Genomic DNA, 23,321 nt, shown 5'->3' with positions numbered 1-23,321 from the left:
GAGAGGGATAAGCCAAGGGTGGGAGGGAGGTTGCAGTTGCAGAGTGTGTCCTGGGGGCTGAAGTGCCCTCCTAGCTGACTCTTGAAAGGAAGTGGAGGCTGGGCCTCTGAGGAGTATGCTGGGCCAGGAGAGGGAGCACACAACAGCCTGGAGGTGGGAGATGGCACTCCTGCCTCCTCCTTGGACATCTCCCTCCTTGTCTTCCATCCTCCTGGTCCTGGTACTTGGTATTGAATATATACTATTGTTTTCCTCCTCTTTTGAGGCAAGCAGCTAATTTCTCCTTGATCCTGGCTCTCTGCCAAAAGTGAGTAGCAGTATTGATGATTTCATCAATATGCTGGGATTTTCACTTACTAAGGCTGTTCAGCTATTGGGGATGCTTTTTCTCTTTTTGTCTGACACACTCCCAGGCACTATTTAAATAGGGGCACTATTCATAAAGATGTGGGCAGAGTGTAGGGAAGCCACAGAGGATGGCCTAGAGCTTCTAGCTAGTGACAGAGGGGCACAGTTTGCTGAATCTAGGCCTGCGGGGGCAAGGGACGGAATGGGGACTGGAACCTGGTGAGGGAGTTCTGTGTGAAGAGGTGCCCTAGGAGAACCCTCATTTTTTTTAAAAAAAGATTAGTTATTTATTCATGAGACACACACACACACACAGAAGCAGAGACACAGGCAGAGGGACAAGCAGGCTCCATGCAGGGAGCCCGATGTGGGACTCGAACCCGGGTCTCCAGGATCACGCCCTGGACTGAAGGCAGTGCCAAACCACTGAGCCACCAGGGCTGCCCCCTAGGAGAACCCTCATGCACTGCTGATGGGAATGCAAGCTGGTGCAGCCACTATGGAAAACAGCATGGAGGCTCCTCAAGGAGTTGAAAATAGAGCTACCCTAGGACCCAGCAATTGTACTACTAGGAATTTATCCAAAGGATACAAAAATGCTGATTCAAAGGGGCACATGCACCCCAGTGTTTCTAGCAACACTATCAACAACAGCTGAATTATGGAGACAGCCCACATCTCCATCGACTGATGAATAAAGAAGATGTGGTAGGTATATACAATGGACTATTATTATTCAGCCATCAAAAAGAATGAAATCTTGCCATTTGCAACAATGCAGATGGAACTAGAGGGTATTACACTAAGCGAAGTAAGTCAAAGAAAGACAAATATCACGATTTCACTCGTGTGGAATTTAAGAAACAAAACAGATGAACACAGGGGATGGGAAGGAAAAACAAGATAAAAGCAGAGAGAGAGGCAACCATGAGACTCTTACCACAGAGAACAAACTGAAGGTTGCTGGAGGGGGGTAGGGGCGGGATGGGGGATGGGCATGACGGAGGGCACTCGCTGGGATAAGCATGGGTGTCATATATGTAAGTGATGAAACATTGAATTTTACTCCTGAGACAAACCAACAAAAAGGCCTCCCCATGAGGGCTGTGACTCAATGTTCCTGGACTGTACATGGAGAGAACCAGGGGCATAGAGACTGGCTCTACTCCCCTCCTTCCTTCCATTCCCCTACCAAGACCTCCCACTGGTGGTACCAACTGGAGCCTGACTGGGAGCAGAGAGCCAGAGGATGAAGTCCAAAGGAGTCAGCCTCCTGAGGGACAGAGCTGGGTGAAGAGCACAAAGTGGGTGCAGATCTGGCTGGGCAGATGGAAGCTACTCAGTGTAAGTACTTATCAATGTTATGGTGCTCGACAGGGGCCCTCCAAAATTCCTATGTTAAACTCCTAACCCCCAGTACCTCAAGATGTGACTGCGTTTGGAGATTGGAGATACTCTTGAAAGAGATATTGAAGTTAAAATGAGGCCATGGGGTTGGGCCCAGATCCAGTATGACTGCTGTCATAATAAAAGGACACAGACACATACAGAGGGAAGACCATGTGAGGACACAGGGAGCAGGTGACCGCCTGCAAGCCAAGGAGAGAGGCCTCAGAAGCATCCAGCCCTGGCAAGTTTGATTGGGGACTTTTAGCCTCCGGAACTGTGAGACCCAGTCTGTGGTACTTGTTATGGCTGCCCTAGCAGACTACTATAATCCACACGCTATTCAGCCCATAATTTATCTATTATGAATTTGTTTCTCTGTCTCCCCCACTGGGCAATCAGCTTCTCCAGGACTCAGCACAGGGCCAGGTAGTTGCTTAAATGCTTGTGAGATAAATGGATCATTTAGCAAGAAAGCAAAACAATAAGGCAATTTATCAAATACCAAAACGCTACAGTCCCAGATGGCAATGGGGGGTGGGTTACAGGTCACAAGAGCAACAGTGATGCCGTAACTGCCATTGGTTGTTACTTGATACTTGTTATTTACCAGCACTTGCTATGTGCCAGGTGCTACAATTAGGGCTTTACACGAATGGTGGCTTCAACTCTTGCAGCAAGCCACACAGATAGTTGACACTGTTTAGTGGGCACATCACCAGGGGCTGAGCAGTGTAGTAAAAGGAATAAGGTTTTTTGGAGAGTTTACAAGTTCTCTTTCCTTCTGTGTAAGACTGCCAGGACTTTACCAATGGCATCAGGTAGTTGAATAACTAAACGGGACGATCCATATTCCTGGTGCAGTGCGTGGCATGAGTGCGTCAGCTCCTTGCAGCCTTGAGAGGTCCTGGTGAGAAGACAGAAGCCCCTAATGTCACATTACCTGCCCCCAGCTGCCGGACAGCTTCTTCCTCTTCCTGAATGAATGCTCCACGGGGTGCACACTTCCTGTTGCGGGCTCAGAGGGTTCCCAATTCATCTTGCTCACACATCCTCAAGGTCCTTCTATCTACCCACCAGCATTCCCCTGGCTCAGTCACAGAGGCACTACTATATAGGATGCTGGAGGGGAAACTTAAAAGGCTCAAAAGAGGAAGGAATCTTTTTTTCTTTAAGTTTTATTTATTTATGAGAGGGGGGCGGGCAGAGGGAGAAGCAGGCTCCATGCAGGGAGCCCGACGTGGGACTTGATCCTGGGACCCCAGGACCACATCCTGGGCTGAAGGCAGGCGCTAAACTGCTGAGCCACCCAGGGATTCCAGGAAGGAACTTTCTAAGATCTAGAGGAAAACCTCCACCTTGCAATTCCTCCCCTACTGAGGGTTTGGGTTCTTGGCTCTTCTCCCTGATCTTGGGATAAACTCTTTGACTTCTTTACCAGTGGTAATGGCAGTGGCCTGGGGGGGCAGGCCGGAGTGGGAGAAGGGAAGTGTGTCTGTGGTCTGGGCTGGCAGCTAGCTCTGGCTTGGACAGAATTAGAAACTTGTAATGGGACTGGGAAGACTATATTTAGCTGGGAGCATGTTTGCTCTCCCTGGAACAGAGTCTTCCAGACCTTCCTAGGACTGGGAGATTGGAATCTCTACACTTGGCCCAGCAGCCAGAACTGTGTTCTCTCTTCCCTGTGCCACAGGTCCCTGCGGCAACAGTGAAACCCACCTTAGTTTAGCCCTGGGCCTGAAATCACCCTGCCCCCTGCCCCAGGGGCCAGTTTTGTCTGACCTCGGTGGGTCTACCAATCTCCAACTTGAGGCATAGTTAAGGAGGGCTGTGGGTTCTGGGAAAGGCGCAGGCTGCACTGGAAGTCTGGCTCTGTCAGGTATCTGACAAGGAACCCCCCCCCCCCCCCCCCGGGGTCTTTCTCATCTATAATAAGGCTAATAATAGCTACCATCTGGGTAGGTGTGTGGACTCCAAGATGGCACAAACAAGCAGTAACTGCTCCTCAAACATTACTTTCCTCCTCCCTACCAGCCTCCCATGGAGCGGGAGGGCTCCGGGAGGACTTGGTGCTCTTTCTCGCTGACAAACAAGACAGCGGGCTCCCAGGAACTATTTTGTGTGTATGTGATTCAAAAACATGTCATCGGATTAGAAAGTTCAAATATGGATAAAAAACTCTTTACAGGCCAAACTCTGGGGGAAATATATAGGAAAAAAAAAAATCATCTTCCGGTCTTGTAGTCTCCCTGGAGATAACGCATGTCCACAGGTGTGTGCGCCTTGCACGTAGTTTCTATCTTCATACGAACACTTATAAAGGGTCTTTTCTTTGAGCAGGTTAGGAGCCCATAAGAGGTGTGTCTGCAACTTCCTTTTTCATTTAACTAGAGTGAGTCCTGGGCACTCGTCCTGGGTAAACGCTCGGGTCTCCAACTGGTTCAGTGTAGGGGCCGCACAGGACGGCCGTGGGAGATCCTCCTGCGCCGCTACGATGCTGCAGTGACGACCCCTCAGCACCCTCGTGGAATCGCGCCGCGGTTTCCCTGGGGTACTCTCCTCCAAGTGTTATTATCGGGCCGAAGGGTGACCCCGAGGGTTGGGGGTCTCCGTCTCGCAGCTTGTTGGGTTCTCTTCGGCTTCTCCAGCCCCGCGGAGCGGCGAGTCCGCGAGCCTTCCGCCGAGGGAACACCTGCGGGCCGCGGCGCCCCGACGCGCGCGGGGGCACGAGGTGCTCGAGGCCGCCACCCTCGCGGCGCGGGCACCGCCCCCAGTCGGGGCCCCCCGCCCCCGGCCTCGGCTTCCTCCTGCGGGGACTGCGGCTCCCAGCAAGACGAGGCACCATCGGGGCCTAGCGCCGGGGCGACCGGTCACCTCCGCCTTACGCGTGTCCGGGCCTGGCTGGCTCCCCCGACGCAGGCTGCGCCTCCCCGGCCGCCCTCGTCTTCCCTCCGCGCCGCCCCCCTCTCTAGATCGGTCGTGTATTGCTTCTGCCCGGCGCTGGCCCGCTCCCGCCCTTTTCGGCTCGGCTATCGAGTGCTCCCGTCTGAACCCGGCCGAGGGCCGAGGGCCGCGCCAGTTCGGCCCATCCTTTGCTTCTGCCTGGCCTGGCTCTCCGGCGGGGGCTGTGGGGAGAGCGCCGCGATCCTCGGCTCGGCCAGCGGCCTAGTTCGCCTGCCGCTGGCGCTTCCGCTTCCGGGAGCCCCAGGCCCTCCGCGTCCGAGGCGCCAGGCATGGCGAGGAGCCGGCTGGAGACCGTGGGGAGCGTTTTCTCGCGGTGCGTGCTCGGAGCCCGGGGCGGGCTGAGGGTCCCTCCCCCGGGCGGGGGCTCTCGACCGCTCCCGCTCCTCCTGGGTGCGTCCGCGAGCGCGGCGAGGCATTCTCGGGAATGCGGGGGTCTGAGCCGGGCGAGGCCTCTCGTGCGGTCTCCTGCCTCCGAATAGGTTGCGCTTGACGACGCCACTCCCTGAATGTGCTTCTCGCGTTCACGACCGCACCTGTCCCCTTAGGCGAGTGCAGTTCGCTAGGAAGACGGAAGGAGGAAGAAGCAGATGGGCCGCGCTGGGCCACCTGTGCATTTCCCTGGACGCGATGGGGATGGGGCTAAGGGGGTGGAACGCACGCGACAAAACAGAAGGACTTACCCTCTGAGCATTGTTCGGTTGGTTTGGAACATGGAACTATCACCTGTGGGTGGGGAGCACGCGTGTCCCGGCCTCCGCGATCCTGCCGGTGTCCCAGGCTGTGATTACGCAGGCTGGTCTCACTGACCCACCCTCGTTATTTTTCCTTCCATAAGGACTCGGGACCTGATTCGGGCTGGAGTGTTGAAGGAGAAGCCCCTTTGGTTTGATATATATGATGCCTTCCCTCCGCTAAGAGAGCCGGTCTTCCGGAGGCCCCGCTTGCGATATGGCAAAGCGAAAGCTGCTATCCAGGACATTTTGTACCCCGAGGATCGGATTAGAGCGTGAGTGCAAAGCCCACACGGTGGGCAGAAGGCAGCAACACTTTGGAAGGAAACACCGAGCGAGCGGTCTGATAACTTTAACCCAAGTCCAGCCAGGGCTTGCCCTATGGAGGTGGTCTTGTGTATCTACCCAGTCAGGGAGTCAGTGCCCCGTGCATATGTGAGAGAAACTAGTTCTGGGAAGTAGAATCTGGAGCCCAGCAGTGGACTGATTATTGTAATTACAGCTTTCCTTTGCTGTGCGTCTATTAGCATTATGGTAAGCCCTTAAAAAAACGTTCTCTAACTTAGGTCTTACTCTAACCCTACAACATAGGTATCTTGTGTCCATTTTATTCATGCGGACTATGAGGCTCAACGAGGTCAGCTCACTGGGAATCCGGGGCAGAGCTCTTTCCCTGAATTTCTTATTTTTAAAGATTTTTATTTATTCATGAGAGACACAGAAAGAGGCAGAGACACAGGCAGAGGGAGAAGCAGGCTGTCTGCGGGGAGCTGATGCAGGACTCTATCTCAGGACCTTGGGATCAAGACCTGGACCAAAGGCAGACACACTCCACCACTGGGCCATTCAGGTGGCACTCTTTCCTTGAAATTTTGATGTCAGTTCTTGGTACATAGAATTTATGTGATTCTTTCTTTCTTTCTTTTTTTAATATTAAGATCAGGGTGGCCTGGGTGGCCCAGCAGTTGAGCATCTGCCTTTGACTCAGGGAGTGATCCCAGGGTCTGGGATCAGGTCCCACATCGGGCTCCCTGTGGGGACCCTGCTTCTCCCTCTGCCTGTATGTCTGCCTCTTTGTGTCTCATGAATAAATAAATAAAATCTTAAAAAAAAAATAAAAAAGATCAGAAGTTGTACCAGGTAATACATATTCCTTATTCTTTTTTAAAGATTTATTAAGATTTATTTTTTAGAGCGCTTGCACAAAGGGAGAAGGAGACTCCCAGGCACCCTAGATTTATTTATTTTATAGAGAGAGCACGCACATGAGAGTAGAGGCGAGGGGGGAGGAAGGGAGGGAGAAGGAGAGAGAGAGAGAGAGAGAGAGAGAGAGAGAAGTAGATTTCATGCTGAGCTCAGAGCCCCAAGCAGGGCTTGATCCCTTGACCCTGAGACCATGGTCTGAGCCAAAACCAAGAGTCAGATACTCCACTACCGTACCCTCCCTTATTCTTATCTCTATATCCGGATGTAAGAAAACAATTTTTGAAGTCATTATATTCTTTTTTTTTTTCTTTGAAGTCATTATATTCTTATTTGAGGTCTAAGCCCCTTTCATTTGAGGACTCTCCTCCCCTGGCCTCCAATACTTCTTGAGGTGGGAGGACAAGTATGTTCTTAACTCTACTTATAAATTTTCAGGGTAATATCTGAGATCTTTGGGGGCATTAAATACTTTGTCACTGCTTTTCTGGGTGGGCTCATTGCATGCACTTAGTCAGGATTTATTTATTTTTATTTTATTTTATTTTTTTAAAGATTTTATTTATTCATGAGAGGCAGAGAGAGAGGCAGAGACAGAAGCAGTCTCCATGCAGGGAGCCTGATGCGGGACCTGATCCTGGGACTCCAGGATCACGCCCTGGGCCGAAGGCAGGCACTAAACTGCTAAGCCACCCAGGGATCCCTTAGTCAGGATTTATACGTTAAAATCATTTGTGGGTGTCTTAGTCTTTTGAGCATTGGATTCTTGATTTCAGCTCAGGTCATGATCTCAGGGTCCTGGGACTGAGCCCTGCGTTGGGCACCATGCAGAGTCTGCTTGGAGTCTCTCCCTTTCCTTCTGCCACTTTCCTGGCTAATGTGTGCATTCTCTTGCATGCTCACTTGCTCTCTCCCTCTCTCTCTCAAAGTTAAAAAAAAAAAAAAAATTTTGTGTCTACATGGATAGTAGGAATTGGGTGATAGGTCATTGGAGAATGTGGAATATTTTACTACTCCCTTTTTTATTAGTATTAATGCCAAGATGATAATACTTTGAATTTAAATAAATTTTTGAACCTTTATTTTTGTGGCTTTTTTTTTTTTTTTAGTGTTTTTGTTATTTTAAAGAACTTGCAACAACAAAATAAACTCCAGACATATCAAAACCTAAAGGTAAAAAATGAAATCATAAAAGTACTAGAAGAAACCATGAAAGAATTTTAAAAATAATCTGAATGATAAAGACCTTTATAAGTACAACATAAAACTCCAAAGCCATAAATGAAAATATTAAAATTTTCTGCTCCCAGAAAGTACCACAAGCAGAATCAAAAGTCATCCAACATATTGGGAGGAAAAATTTGCAACAGGTATGACAAAGGGCTCATTTCCTATTTATAGTGGTTTAAAGTTTGCTTATAAATCGAGAAAAAAACCACAAACCACCAAATGGAAGGCAAAGAACATGGACAGAGCCCAGAAAAGGAGATTCAGTTTGCTATAATTTTTTTTTTTTTTTAAGATTTTATTTATTTATTCATGATAGAGAAGCAGAGACATAGGCTGAGGGAGAAGCAGGCTCCTTGCAGGGAGCCTGATGTGGGACTCTGTCCCTGAACTGGGATGATGCTTTGAGCCAAAGGTCGACACTCAACTGCTGAGCCACCCAGGTGTCCCTTCAGTTTGCTTTTAAACATGAAAAGACGTCCATTGTTTTTCATAAGAAAAGGCAAAAGTACAATGAGTTCTCATTTTTCACCTGTCAAACTGACAAAGATCAAAAAGTTGGAAAATAGAGTTTGGCTAGGTTATGGAGAAATAGACGCTCTTCCTACATTATTGGTGTGAGCATAAACTGCTACAGCCACTTTGGAAAGCATTTGGCAGTTTTATAAGGCCATGTTACAAATGCACATACTTTGAGCTAATAATATTGTTTTTATGAATTTATTCCAGGTTCATTTGCATAGTGCCCCAAGAAATATTAATAAAGGTAATCATTGCAGCACTGTCTAAAGGAGCAAAAAATTGAAAACAATCTAGTTCACTGATTTGAAATGATCTCTAAGAACTATTATGTAGAAGAAGCAAGATATGGGACGCCTGGGTGGCTCAGCAGTTGAGCGTCTGCCTTCAGCCCAGGGTGTGATCCTGGAGACTCAGGATCGAGTCCCATATCAGGCCCCCTCCATGGAGCCTGCTTCTCTCTCTGTTTATGTCTCTGTCTCTGTCTCTCTCTCTCTGTGTCTTACATGAATAAATAAAATCTTTAAGAAAAAAAAGAAGCAAGATGTGTAGTAGTGTTTCCTGTTAAACTGTGTCGCTGGGTTCAGGGAATGATAAATGCATATGTGGTTGTATGTTAGAACATTCTTGGATGGTTACACAAGAAACTAGTTAGTGCTGCTTCCTGGGAAGGGACTGGGGTTTTGGGGACAGGTGAGCAGGACTGTTAACTTTTCATTGGATACCTTTTTGTAATATTTGGTGTATTTACTATGTGCATGCACTACTTATTACAAAAAAAAAAAAAAAAAAGTGTGTGCCTGGCCTAGTAATTTTTTTTTTTTTCTCAGTTCTTGGCCATGATCTATAAATGGAAATTTACACTGTGTTGTTTATATTTTCTAGGAAATTTTATTCAGCCTATGGATCTGGTCAGAAAGCTTTTGATCTGTTCAATCCAAACTTCAAGTCTACCTGTCAACAGTAAGTCATTTTACAAGTCCTGGGTTAGTTTTTTTGTTTTTTAAGGAATTTAGTTAGCATTTTGAGGAATTTTGTTGAATTCCACTGGAGGAAAAGCCCCTGGCTCCTGTAGGAAGACCTGTTAAGGGAATGCTTGATACTGTGTAACAGTGTATCTTGAGGACTCTAGATATACAGACCTCAGATGTGACTGCTTGGAATTCCAGGTTTGTGGAGAAATACATTGAGCTCCAGAAACTCGGAGAAACAGATGAAGAGAAGTTATTTGTGGAAACAGGGAAGGCTTTATTGGCAGAAGGTGTTATTTTGAGACGAGTAGGAGAAGCAAGGACTGTGAGTATTTTTTAAGTAAGATTCTTATTAGGATTAGTTGTCAGTTCGTTAGAAGTTAAAGGAAGGCTTGGTTTTCCTTCTACAACCTTGGCTTATGTCCCTGAACACCAGGTCAAATACTGGTATTAAATATACTGAAGTTAAAAAAATAGGTACATGTATACACACACACACACACACATATACTGAAATGTTGTGATAGTAACTGCTACTTGGAACAAGTGAGTTGTCATTAGGGCTTTTGAAATTATGATTCTGTAGGGATTTTTATCATGTGTATTGCTTGTTACAATAGAATTTGACCTGGGATATTAATGTTAAGTTTGACTCCATGATAGAATGTGCTTAGTCATACAGCTTCTGCCAGTCAGTGGAGCGAAAATGACAATATCCATGTGATATATTTATGTCCTTTTAAGCACAAGGAAGGTAGTCACGTTTCCTGGAAATCTGAACCCAAGGATGCCGAACCCCAAACAGTATTGGGAAAAAAACAGCCTCTGCAAGAAGTTCCACAGGACCAGCATTCGGAGGCTTCTGAAGAACAGTCGAAAGGTCTCTCACCTCCCTGAAGAACTTGTATACCGTGTATACTGACATCCAAACTGTGTTCACTGGATGAATGTTGAACTGTTTTTAACAGTTGAACTGTGTAAATGTTTCACAGTCTCTAAGGCATTATGTTTGTCTTCTTTTAGTTCCTATTTCTAGGTTGTCATAAATCTCAGTTTCACAGTTTAAATGAACTTTTATGTTGGGACGGTATTAAATAAAGAATTCCCTGACCGCTTATAAAGTAAATTTACTTTAAAAGTGTAAATAACATGAAGAAACCTTTATAAGCATTGTTTGAATGGGACTCATTCTGAGTAGGTTTGCTTGGATTTTTGTGTTAACACGTGGGTTAGCTATATTTGGTTCTCAGGTATCTTTCTCTTTTCTGGCTCCTTCAGGCTTTTACTTGTGCATTTGGTGTGTCCCCTGGGCCACCTGTTTCTGTCTACCCATAATCTTTACATTTTGCTATAGAGCTGTTGATCTTCAGCTTAAGAGGCCCAGCTGACCTGTGTTTTGTGGTAAGAGTAAGAACCTATCATTGATGATAGACCAAGGTCAAAACCATAGCTTTAATTTCATAGACTTAAGAGTTCTGGAGACAATTAGCATATGTCCAAACATAGTCTGCTCAGTAAAGATTTGAATGAATAAACGATTACATTCAGCTAAAGACTGAATTCAGAGAACATGTATAGATAACTGGATTGCCGAGAGGGGGCCAGCTCAGTTAGACACTTCTCTCCACCACCATCCACTTGTCTCCGTAGTGTAGAGATGTACTTAACAAGACCGTACGAACTGTTCTCCTTTCTTCATTTTCATATCTTCTACTGAATAAATGAAATATTCTTCTGAGCCTTTGTTTTTGTGATCAGGCCAGTGGTTTTCAGCTACTGGTAATAAGCTGCTTCAGAAATTCTTTATTTTAAAACACATAGCTTTTCTGTTGTTTATGTAGAGTCTCTTTTGTCTCCTGGTAGACCAGGGGCAGAGCCCCCATCTCAGCATGTGCACGGCCTGGCACACAGTGCTCTGCGAATGAAAGGTGAATAGTACATGAGGCAAGAGCAATTCTCAGCCACACTGTATCTCCCTGCCACCTCTGTCACTATTCTGCAATTCCTCTTGTTTTGGAATGCTTTACTTTTATTTTTATTTATTTTTTTTTAAATTTTTTTTAAATTTTATTTATTTATGATAGGCACACAGTGAGAGAGAGAGAAGCAGAGACATAGGCAGAGGGAGAAGCAGGCTCCATGCACCGGGAGCCCGACATGGGATTCGATCCCGGGTCTCCAGGATCGCGCCGCGGGCCAAAGGCAGGCGCCAAACCACTGCGCCACCCAGGGATCCCTGGAATGCTTTACTTTTAGATGGGAAAATAAAGTTCATCCATTCAACAGCCATAGCCAGTGAGTGCCAAGCCTTGGAAGGAGGACTTAAGCGGGTGGAAGAGACAATTTTGTTCTCAGGGGAATAATTGTGGAGGGAGGGTCTCTTGTTACTTTTCTAAACCTTGTGTTTCTGGGGCTTCGAAGGTAGTTTCTTTGCCATAATGATGAAGACATTTTTAGAAAGTTGTTTGATGTATATATTTTTAAAATTGTTATTAGAGAGAGAGCATGAGCAGGGGGCACAGAGGGAGAGGGAGAGGGAACCTGAAGCAGGCTCTGCGCGGAGTGTGGAGTCCGATCCTGGGTTCAGTTTCACCACCAGTTTGAATGGTGATCTTGATCTTCCAAGATCACAAACCAAGCTAAAACCTAAGAGTCAGATGCTTAACCCACCATGCCACCCAGGTGCCCCTGATGCATCATTATTTTAAAAAACTATACATGCAGATGGTTTAGAATTTAGGTAAATGGGTGGTTTCCTTTCCAAAATCCGTCTCCAGCCACCTGTTTCTCTCCCCTAAGGCCACCACTATCCCCATTTCCTTCCCAGGAGTATTTTGGGATATGCATTAGAACACTGTGCTTGCTGTCCTTTACCTCCTTTTTCCACTTAACATGTCAGATCCTTTGTGTGGTTGCATAGTGATTTAATCAGTGCCCAAGTGACAAAAGTGGCTCTGTGTTTACTTGTGCTGCAGACAAGGCCAGTGCTGTGTGGCTGCATCCTTCTCAGTGGTATACTACTGGAAGAGCTTGTCTTTAATGTCCAATTGTCCTCCATAGAGACTACTCAGCTCCACTCCCACCAGCAGAATACAGAGATGCCTGTATCTCTGGAACCCACCAGTACCTTTCCATAATGTTCTTGTTTTTGTTTGTTTGTTTTTTTTTAAGATTTTATTTATTTATTCATGAGAGACAGAGGCAGAGACACAGGTAGAGAGAGAAGCAAGCTTCGTGCAGGGAGCCTGATATGGGACTTGATCCCGGGACTCCAGGATCATGCCCTGAGCTGAAGGTGGCGCCTAATCGGCGAGCCACCCAGGGATCCCCATGTTGGGTTTTTTTAAAAGACTTTATTTATTTGAGAGAGAAAGCATGAACGGAGTGGGGGAGGGGCAGAGAGAGAGAAAGAAGCAGACTCCTCACTGAGTGTGAAGCCCGAGGTAGGGCTCAATCCCAGGATCCAGAGAACATCATCTGAGCCAAAGTCAGACACAATGATTGAGTCCCCCGGGCACCCTCGTTTCCATCTTTTTAAACTAGACCAGACTCTTCCCTGAGGAGAGCCTAAGCCTGGTAGAAGGGAGAGAGACTAGACATAGCAAACTTTCGTTAGGTTGAATTTCAGTGGTCAAACTAGTGAAAGTGAAATTTATTGGGAAATTCAGAGCCCTTCTCACAGTTGGTGTGGGCAAAATCCATTGTCGGGATAGAGATGCTCAGAATGGAAGTGCAATCTCATTCTTGCATTAGGGAGCTTAAAATCTAGTTGAGAAGATGAGTTGACTTTGGAAACAATAAGATGAACAGGAGTTCTTTTAAGTTATGATCGAAAATAATGATTGAGTCGGGGAGGAGCCAGCTCTGGACTAGTCCAGGAATACTGGATGGAGAGCCTTGAAAGGCAGGGGGAGTTGAAGTATGCATGAAGGAGGCCTGCTGGGAGCGCCCTCCCTGCCACCACAGTCTTTAGAAACTATTTTCACTGCCATTTCCAAATGGTACCTGTTCAGGAGCTCCTGGCTGGCTCAGTTGGTAGAGCATGCGGCTTCTGATCTCAGGGTCCTGAGTTCAATCCACATGTTGGGCATAAAGCTCAGTTAAAAAAAAAGAAAAGTGGTACCTGCTTGGAAATGTTACCTGACATTCAAATCAGATCTCCAGGCCCTTACTGAGCCCCTTCTAGGCTGTACTAATGCACATTCAGTTGGCACACCTGGTCTGCTGTTGGCACTCCTGCTTCCCCCTGGTCGTGCATTCCAGGCGGGGCTACCTTCTTTCTCTTCAGTGTAAACAAGTGCAGAAATTCTTTCTTATACCACTGAAGCATTAAACAGCCTTTTTGGGGTGGGCCCTCCAGTGTGGGTTTGCTGAGCTGAAGGCAGGAAAATCATGTGTCCAGGTTACAGGGCAGTTTGCAAGGACAAGTTTGAAGATCTGGGACTAGTTCAGGTTACTCCTGTTTTTGCTGATATGACTTTGTGCCTATGTGGGTCTCAGACTACAAAGTAGGGAAAATGTTTGCCTCTGGCTTCTAGTTAGTTTTTTGAAAATGGAGACAGAGAATGTAAAGCTCATTTACAATATGTGTGATAGATGCTTCTGTTACTCTTGAGGAGTAGTGGAAAACAGGTTTGAACAGATAGTGTGGGGTCAGATTATGGTGGCCTCAGTAACTACCTTAAGTTGTTCAATGGGGTATAATAAATTGTGAACAGGGAAGTAATGTAGTGAAAGCAATGTCAGGTGGAAGGAAGATTCACTCAGGTGTGATCCAAAGAATGAGGTTGGTGGAATGGGCAGGGAGCAGGGAGGGCGGGAAGAGGAGACCTGTCAGACTTTGCTCTCTGCAGCCATGCCAATTGGAGGCAGATTCCAGGGCTACAAACCTGAGTGACCAGAAGAGTAGCTGCATCACTAACAGCAAGGTTGGGAAGAGGGCTTCAGTTCTCCACATACTGAGAGGAGATATTGCATCGTTCAAATAGCAGACAGATAAGTGAGATGTCTGGAAGATGGAGAGGGAGTCCCTTGCATAGGGGTAAGGGTTGGAGCTAGGAGAATGAATGAACTCTCCAAGGACAGTGTAGAGAGGCACAGGGTGTTGGGGGCTGAGCCAGGTGAATGCTCTTAGTTAAGGGACAGGAGGAATGAGAAGGCTTACAAAGGAAACAGGTCCCACATCTTCCACCATCGTCTAGCAAGGCTTTTTTTATGTGGTCCTGGATATATAAGGTTTTTTAGAGTTCCTCGATTTTGTTTGGTAGGCCTGATTCTTGATCATGTGTCCTTAAAAGGCAAGCCCAAGTCTTTTTGTAATTTTGTGTAATATTTAGTATCATGTTCTCAGATAAAGTGGTATTATAGGAAAATTGGTACTCCCAAAGGATTCCTAATTTTTTTTAAAATGATACTTTTCTTTTAAATAAATGATGGCAAAAAAAAATTTAAAAAAATAAATAAATGATGGCTGGGCACTTAAAAACATTCCACAGATTCTCTCTTTAAAGAAAGTCATTCGGGCAGCCCGGGTGGCACAGTGGTTTAGCGCCGCCTACAGCCCAGGGCGTGATCCTGGAGACCCTGGATCGAGTCCCACATCAGGCTCCCTGCATGGAGCCTGCTTCTCCCTCTGCCTGTGTCTCTGCCTCTCTCTCTCTCTCTCTCTCTGTGTCTCTATGAATAAATAAATAAAATCTTTAAAAAAAAATTAAGAAAGTCATTCTTGTGGGATAAGATTGTCTCTGAGCCCGGTGCTGCCTCTGCTCTTGGGAACCCAGACAGGCATGCAGGAGTCGTGGGACCTCTTCCATCCTTCTAGGCCCTCCGCTATGACCAGGCCTAACTCAGAACTGGGCTGGCAATTTTCCTGACTGTGGGCACTAGAGCAGACAACAAGATGTGGCTCTGGTCGTGGAAATGCTGGTACTACCTCAGGAATGTGGAGCTAGGAACAGGGAAAGGTGAGTATGTGTGTGTGGTGGGGAGGGGCGCGAGATTATGACTTCGTCCAGGGTCTCCGTGTTCCTGAGCTCTATTCCAAAACAACCCAAAGGTGGAGGACTGACTGGCGAGGTCAGTCATGTGTTTTGAGCCTTTGACGGTGCTCAGTGAGATGGATGCCTGAGCAGGTTCAGTGAGCAACTTGGTTGAAGTCACCTTGTCTGGCAGAGGAAGGGCACCTGCCCTCCTGTGAGAAAGACAGGAAATGGCTTCCAGGTCACTCCTAGGTAGCGCTCAGTGTGGCATGTGGGTGTGTGATTGGATGAGCCAGGTGTTGGAGCAGTTTCTGTGGAGATGCTGAACCAGACAATTGTTTTTTGTTTTTGCTGTGGCATTTAAGAGGTTGCTAGGGGAAGGCAAAGGAGGCAGGAAGTTGAGTGCTATGTTCCCTCCAGGATGTCACTGCCACCAACCCTTCCATCCATATGTATTACAGACAGAGGATTTTTGTTGAATGGTAGCTGACAATGAAATTACATTTGGGGTATAGTTTTACCCTCGATTGAGGCTTGTCTTGGACTGGAACTTAAATGTCAGTCACCTGACCTTCTAGTTGGTCCGTTCTTTTAATTAAAAGCTGGTTCTAAGCATCATCCAGTAGTGGTCTATTTATTATTTATCAAGCATTTTCCTTCCAGCAGTTAGTGAAAGGTCAGTGGCTTCAACGGATGCTTTGTTTTTGGTGAGTAGCTTAGATGAAAAGGATATACAATCAATCTCTGCTCCCTCCCGTTTGCTCATGGGCAGGACACTGTTTAATAGTCACTGTGGCATTTAGGATCGCAGGCCTCTGAAACATGCAGAAAAGTGCATGTGCATCCCTTGCCGCTGAACATTTCTCCAAAAAGTAAACATCAGGTTGTGATTATGGTTAATAATGAGATATTGATTGTTTGAAAATGTCACCACCCGGGACCATTTGGCTCCAGAACCACTAGGTGGCGCTGCAGTCTCATGCTGCTCAACCACAATAATTTTCTTTCCTTGCCTTGGGGTACCTTGCCTTTCAAGGTTGGCAAGTGTCCTTGTAAAATAATGTTCTGGCTGAGGTTTAGGAGGCTGAGGTCCTGGGGTGTCTGAGATAGGGTAGAGATGGGGACAGATAGGCCACAGGACAAATGACAGAGGCCTGGGGGGGAACCGACCGTGTTTGCACCCTAGTGGGAGCAAGAGATGAAGGAGATAACTGTGCTGAGTCCCTAGAGACTGCCCAGAGCAGTGTTTCCTAACCTTCTCCAGTCAATGACAAAAATCTGTGAATTTGCTGCAGAGGACGAAGGCAGGGGTGGTGCAGGCAGAGAGGCAGTAACGGAAAAACCCCAGGCCTTGCAGTGTCAGACATGGGACTAAAACCCTGACCCGTGGCTTTATCTTGTGACATTTGAGTTGCTGGTGAATAACTTGACCCTCAGTTCCCTCATGTGTAAAGCAGGGGTCCTAACATCTCCCTCATCAAGGTGCCATACAGGTTAAGTAAGAGCAGGAACAAAGTTCTTGGCACTGAAGTAGTCTTTGCTCTGAGTGCTTGGAAGGCTTTCAGCAACTGTTGCTTCCCACGGGGTGAAGGTGAGTGTGTATGAGATGAAAATGGTGAAGAGAGCCTCCTGGAGGGCTCAGTTGGTTAAGGTTAAGCATCTGCCTTAGGCTGGGGTCATGATCGGGGTCAAGGATCAAGGCCAGCAAAAGCTGTGGCTCCCTGCTCAGCGGGGAGTCTGCTTCTCTCTCTCCCTCTGCCCCTCCTCACTGCTCTTGTACATGCTCTCTCCCTCTCAAATAAATAAAATCTTAAAAAAAAAAAATCAAATGGAGGAGAAACCAAAAACTCAGATTGTGTCCCTTTTCACCAGTTACTTGTCTAACTGCTTCTCTCTCCTCAACCCCTCCCCCCAGCAGTTGTGATCTCTTTTATCTTCTTCCAACCTTCTAGGACCAATCAATCAGCCAATCAATCAAACAATTAAAAACAAAAAGACAAAGGAGGAAGCTAAAGAACAACCTGGGAACCTACTGTCAGACCTTAGCCAGTGCTGGTAGGTTTCACTGGAAAACTTGGCTGTGTTTAATTATTTCTTAGGGGGGGGGGGGGAGAGAGAGAGAGAGAGAGAGAGTGTGTGTGTGTGTGTGTGTGTGCGCGCACGCGCTCGCGCACACGCACGCAAAAAGCATTGTCTCAATGGCATTCCTTCTGTTTCTTCTTTCCATCCTCATTGTTGCTCCCCTTGGCCTCCTTGCAGTAAACTTTGCTCCTTTCTTTCCAGAGGGTCACTACCTAGAGGTTCAACAGAGGAGAATGGCTCCAACCCCAGAAACGTTGTTCCTGGGGCCTGGGCTGCTCAACCATTGGGGCAGAAGATTCTGGAATTCCCTCTAGTCCTCTTCCCAGTGAAGGGCAGGGGAGATGCCAGGGTTGGAATGGTAGGTGGGATGGGAGTGAAGTCTGGAGAGCCAGGAAGATCTATTTATGTTCTTCCCACTGTCTTTTACCCCTCTTATTCCATTTGACCCTAGTTGGTCTGCAGGTGGGCTGTGGGACCCCTCTGCGACTTGTCACCTGGGGTGCTAGGCTAGAGGACACAGGGCTGAGGGGGCCACTGAGGGATATTACAGGGGAAGAGCTCTGGCCTCTTTCCTCTTCAGGTCTCAAAGAACTGTGTTCCATCCTGGCACTGCCACTGTGTGACTGTGGCTTTGGGCAGGTCACTTAACCTTTCTGAGCTGCATTCAGTTCCAGCACAGGGTCTGGAGCTAAGAGATCCTTGAAAGTGTACTTGTTGAGTGAACGAATGAGGAAATGATGGTTTCCCCATCTAAACATAGGGATCATAGTACTGTACTGGGTATGTTCTGGGGTGCAGAACCCAAAGAAGATGCTGGTTGTGGCAGAACTTGGTACTCTCAAGCCTTCTACAGTTACATAAAGTAAAGCTGCTGGTCAGAAGAAAATGCCCCTGGAGCTGCTGGTGCTGGGCTTGCCCTGGCAGGAGAGCAGGGAGCCCAGGACCGCGGGCTCAGGAGAGGACTGGCAGCAGGCGCAGATGGCTGGTCTAGGCTCTGCTTGCTGAGGGATTCTGAAGGAGATGCCGGGTTCTTAAACCCTCTCCTGCGTGCTTGCTTTAAATCCTGAGCATGCTCAGCATTACCTCTTGAATGTTAAGCACAAGGAGAGCTGGATCCTGAGCTTCATCACCAGCTTCCCTCGGCTCCTGCCAGGGCGGGTGAAATAGCCCTGCTCTGTCTCAGCAGCGAGGGTCATGGCCTCCCTGCCCTCCTGGAGTTCATCCCTTCTTCAGGCCTGGCTCCCTGCTGGGAACCATTTTCCCCTGCCCTGGCATGTATGCCATTTGGGTTCCTCAAGGCTTCCAGCCCCTTAAATGTATAATACAAGGGATGATGGGCTTGTGGTACCGTTTCTGCCTGCAGCCTTGAGCTGCCTCAAGGCACAGGCAGGGTCTCTCTTTTTAGGCTGAGGAGAGGTTGGGTCAGTGCCTGGCTCGCCTTGGTGAGTGTGCCCGAGCCTCAGCCCCTGGTTTCCCTAGTCCAGCCACACTCATGGGGCCCTGAGGTTAGAACAAGAGAAAGCCAGCTTAATCCCAGGAAGTTTCAGATTTAAATCCTAAGAAGGCAAAGCTTGTCTTTGGCAACCCTGCACTGTCCCTGACTTTCCTCCTCTGGGTTGTGAGAGAAGAGGAAAGAGCTATAGGAGACAGGCCAGAGGAGTCAGAGAGGTCTGGTAGTCTGAACTGCAGGCAGGTGGAAGGCACCAGAACGTTCCACAGTCCTGCAGCATTCCAGCCGGGTCTCTGCTGGCCTTCTGGGCAACCTAAGCTCCAGTGCAGTGTGTGTTCTCCAGATTGGAACTGTTTATTCCTTCCCTTTTGGTTGTTGATTGACACAACTAGGGTGGCTCCTTAAAAGAACCAGTTCAACATGAGAGTCCTAACTCTGGGAAACGAACAAGGGGTAGTGGAAAGGGAGGTGGGTGGGGGGATGGGGTGACTGGGTGATGAGCACTGAGGGGGGCACTTGATGGGATGAGCACTGGGTGTTATATGTTGGCAAATCAAAACTCCAATAAAAAATATATCAAAACAAACAAACCAGTTCAAATAACTGTAAAGTCAAGAGGTCAAATTTAGAAAAATCTCATCAGCAGGATTTAGTTCCTGTGTGCTGTTGACTCATCATTAATAACTATATTTAATATTATAATATAATAGATTATAAATGCTATTACATATAATACCAATGAAATTCATATTATAATTAATGTTAATGAAAGATAGATGACAGATGCTTATTGCTTAACTGACATGCGCCCTGCCAAACCCCAAAGGAGTTACTTTAAGATCTAAAGGACCTGAATGTATTTTACTGTTGTTGAAGAGAATAAAGCTTTCAGATATAATCAAGATTTCTTATATATGAGAACTCAGTGATCCATAGGCAATGTCTTCCTTAAAAAAGAAAAAAGAACTGAGTGTACCTCCATTGTTTTACTGACATTTAAAAATAGCTCCTTCAGCCTACAACTGAGGCAGAAGATGACATGGGAATGCCCCTGAGGCACCACATGAGGTTCCTGGAGATCCCAGTCCAGCCCCAACTTATCTACTCGTTGGCCTTGTGATTTGGAAGTTCTTCACCCTTTATAGCTATTTGTAAAATAAGGGGGTTGAACTACAAGACCTTGGAAACTCTATTCTTTGGGGCTTTGGTCCAAAAAAGAGCTGCAAAGATGGGGAGAACAAGCATGTTCCAAGACTTACTAAATACTTATTTAAAAATCTCACTTTTAAATTTTGATTATGGGGGGATCCCTGGGTGGCTCAGCGGTTTGGTGCCTGCCTTTGGCCCAGGGCATGATCCTGGAGTCCTGGGATCGAGTCCTGTGTCGGGCTCCTGGCATGGAGCCTGCTTCTCCCGCTGCCTGTGTCTCTGCCTCTATCTCTCTCTCTCTCTGTGTCTATCATGAGTAAATAAATAAATAAATCTTAAAAAAAATTTTTTTTTTTATTCTGGAAACACTCATAAAGGTAGAATGGTATGATCCTCGTGTTCATCATGTAGACTTAGCCATTGTTAATATTTTGCCTTATTTGCTCAGATTTTGCATATCGATATATTTTTCTGAATCTTATAGCACGTCCAGACATGACCTCTCTCACGGCTTCAGCCTGCTTCTCTGAAAAATAGGACCTTTCCTTACATCGACACCATTACCATTATTAAGCCTAATAAAATGATAACTAACAGTAATTCTGTAATATTACCTGATAACCAGTCTGTAGTCAAACCTCCCTGCAGTCCCTGGAACAGGCTGTCTGTCTCCTCCTACCTCCACCGTCCCTGGGGTCAAACACGGTTAGCTCTTTCTGTGTTTAGTTCTTCGCATGTGAGTTCACACCCCCATCTGCTGTCCTCACTGGTTGGCTTTCTTTCTTTCTTTCTTTCTTTCTTTCTTTCTTTCTTTCTTTCTTTCTTTCTTTCTTTCTTTCTTTCTTTTTTTTTTTTTTTTTACTGGTTGGCTTTCTGCTAGGAGAGATGACTGTTGGTAACTTCTATTTTCTCTTTCTTTCACGGCAGCATTTCCTCCCCTAGTTCCTCTGTGTAGTAACACTTACCAAGGTTCTGTTTGGGGTTGAATTGTATACGCCCTCCAGCCGCCCCCCAGGCCCCCAAAAAGGTATTTGGAAGTCCTAATTGCTGTGAATGTGACCTCATTTGGCATTGGGGCTTTGCAGATGTGATCAGGTTAAGCTGAGGTCATGCTGGCGTAGAGCAGGTCCTAAATCCAATGACTGGCATCCTTAGAGGGAGAGAAAGGTTTGGAAGCAGACATACACCAAGAGGAAAGACAGCCACGTGGAGATGGAGGCAGAGATTGGAGTGGGGCTGCCATGAGCCAAGGAGCACTTAGGGTTGCTAGCGGCCCCCAGGGGCTGCAGGAGGCAAGGCAGGAGTCTCTCCAGGGCCTTCAGAGGGAGCACGGTCCTGCCACCACCTAGATTTCAGCCCTCAGACTGGGAGCGATTAATTACTGTTGTCTTAAGCCCTCCATTTGTGGCAATCTGTTATGGCCACCCTAGGAAACTAGTACGGTTCCTCTATTTTGGACATCACTATAAGGGAAAGCTTGACTTTCCACGTTCTTAGGTAGGGAAAAACCCAGTTCTTCTCTACTGCATTTCTCCCTATGATTTTCCTTTACTACTCATATAAAACACTTTACTTCTGACAGCGTGTGGAGGGTCCCCACAACGAGCAATTGTCTGCTACACCAACTGGGTATCCTACAATTTAATTTAATTCTGATGCTATCTACCCAGACACAGTGTCAGATCCCACACGTTAAGGGTTCAGTATAACAAGACTACTCCTCAATGTGCATTAAATCAGGGAAACACTTATATTTACCAGTTTATTAAAGGATATGATAATAGGGGCACCTGGGTGGCTCAATTGGTTGAGTGTCTGCCTTCAGCTCAGGTCTTGGTCTCGGGGTCCTGGGATCGAGCCCCTCTCCCTTTGCCCTTCACCTCTGCTCATGCGTGCTCCTTCTCAAATAAAATCATTTTTTAAAAATTAAAAAAAATAAAGGATATGATAATACAGCTGAACATCCAGATGGAAGAGATGCATGGAACAAAGTATGTGGGAAGGGGTATGGAGCTCCCAGACCCTTTCTGGATGGACCACTTTGCCAGCACCTCCCTCCACATGTTCACCAACATGGAAGCTCTCAGAACCCTGTCCTTTAGGGACTTTATGGAGGCTTCATGATGCAGGCATGATTGATCATTGACTCTACTTTTCCCTCTCTCCCTTCTTGAGAGAATGGAAGGCAAGGCTAAAAATTCCAAGCTTCTAATTATGGTTTAGATTTTCTAGTGACCAGCCCTCATCTGGGAGCCATACAGAAACCCACCCAGAGTCACCTCATTAGAATAAAAGATACTCCTATCACTCCTATCAGAAATTAAAAGAGTTTCAGGAGTTCTGTGTTAGGAGCTGGGAGGCAAAGACCAGTATGTATTTCTTATTATGAATCACAGTATTACAATCCCATAAACTACTTATGCCTCTATTTCTTTTTTTAAATTCATTTTTATTGGAGTTCAGTTTGCCAACATTTAGCATAACACCCAGTGCTCATCCCGCCAAGTGCCCCCCTCAGTGCCTGTCATCCAGTACCCCAACCCCCCACCCACCTCCCTTTCCACTACCCCTTGTTCATTTCCCAAAGTTAGGTGTCTCTCGTGTTTTGTCACCCTCACTGATATTTTCACTCATCTTCTCTCCTTTCCCTTTATTCCTTTTCACTAATTTTTATATTCCCCAAATGAATGAGATCATATAATGTTTGTCCTTCTCCAATTGACTTACTTCACTCAGCATAATACCCTCCAGTTCCATCCACGTTGAAGCAAATGGTGGGTATTTGTCATTTCTAATGGCTGAGTAATATTCCATTGTATACATAAACCACATCTTCTTTATCCATTCATCTTTCGATGGACACCGAGGCTCCTTCCACAGTTTGGCTATTGTGGACATTGCTGCTAGAAACATCGGGGTGCAGGTATCCTGGTGTTTCATTGCATCTGTATCTTTGGGGTAAATCCCCAGCAGTGCAATTGCTGGGTTGTAGGTATGCCTCTATTTCTTGTTCTATCCACTACCTCTTGACTCCCTACTTTGTGTGATGAGGGTAAGAACCAAAGGTTTAAACACAACTGGAAGGACCCAAGACGTGAGAAGTCCAAGCGATTAAGAGCTGCATTTGGCAAGTGATGGATGCCTTCTGGTTCCAGGGCTGCTGCTGCTCCATCTTCTCTGTTTGCAGAGCTTGGACGCTGTGTCCACAGCTCTTTGCACCCAGAGTCAGGAGCAGGCGTTTGAGGGAGGGTTCTGCCCAGGATCGAGGTTATTTAATTCCCCTCTAGGCAGCAGCCTCTAGAGTCTGCCTGCT

At 46.8% G+C, this 23,321-nt stretch overlaps 1 protein-coding gene across 1 annotated transcript; it reads left to right on the top strand.

The window, feature by feature from the left end:
• The first annotated feature begins 4,847 nt into the window (after nt 1-4,847).
• Nucleotides 4,848-11,087, top strand: MRPS23 (mitochondrial ribosomal protein S23). Its single transcript, XM_025996005.2, has 5 exons — nt 4,848-5,011; nt 5,534-5,704; nt 9,264-9,341; nt 9,548-9,674; nt 10,094-11,087. The coding sequence occupies exons 1-5, from the start codon at nt 4,968-4,970 to the stop codon at nt 10,244-10,246; spliced, it is 573 nt and encodes a 190-aa protein (XP_025851790.1). The 5' UTR covers nt 4,848-4,967; the 3' UTR covers nt 10,247-11,087.
• Nucleotides 11,088-23,321: the final 12,234 nt, after the last annotated feature.

The sequence above is a fragment of the Vulpes vulpes genome, chromosome 2, assembly GCF_048418805.1.
Source record: "Vulpes vulpes isolate BD-2025 chromosome 2, VulVul3, whole genome shotgun sequence".
NCBI lineage: Eukaryota > Metazoa > Chordata > Mammalia > Carnivora > Canidae > Vulpes > Vulpes vulpes.
Note: the sequence above shows the minus strand (reverse complement) of the source record. Positions and strands in the feature narration are given on the sequence as shown.

Bases quoted from the DNA above. Each gene is read 5' to 3' on its own strand.
- MRPS23 (XM_025996005.2), top strand. From the start codon at position 4,968: ATGGCGAGGAGCCGGCTGGAGACCGTGGGGAGCGTTTTCTCGCG. The intron at 5,705-9,263 runs GTGAGTGCAAAG...TATATTTTCTAG, and splicing joins CCCGAGGATCGGATTAGAGC to GAAATTTTATTCAGCCTATG. The intron at 9,342-9,547 runs GTAAGTCATTTT...TTGGAATTCCAG, and splicing joins TTCAAGTCTACCTGTCAACA to GTTTGTGGAGAAATACATTG.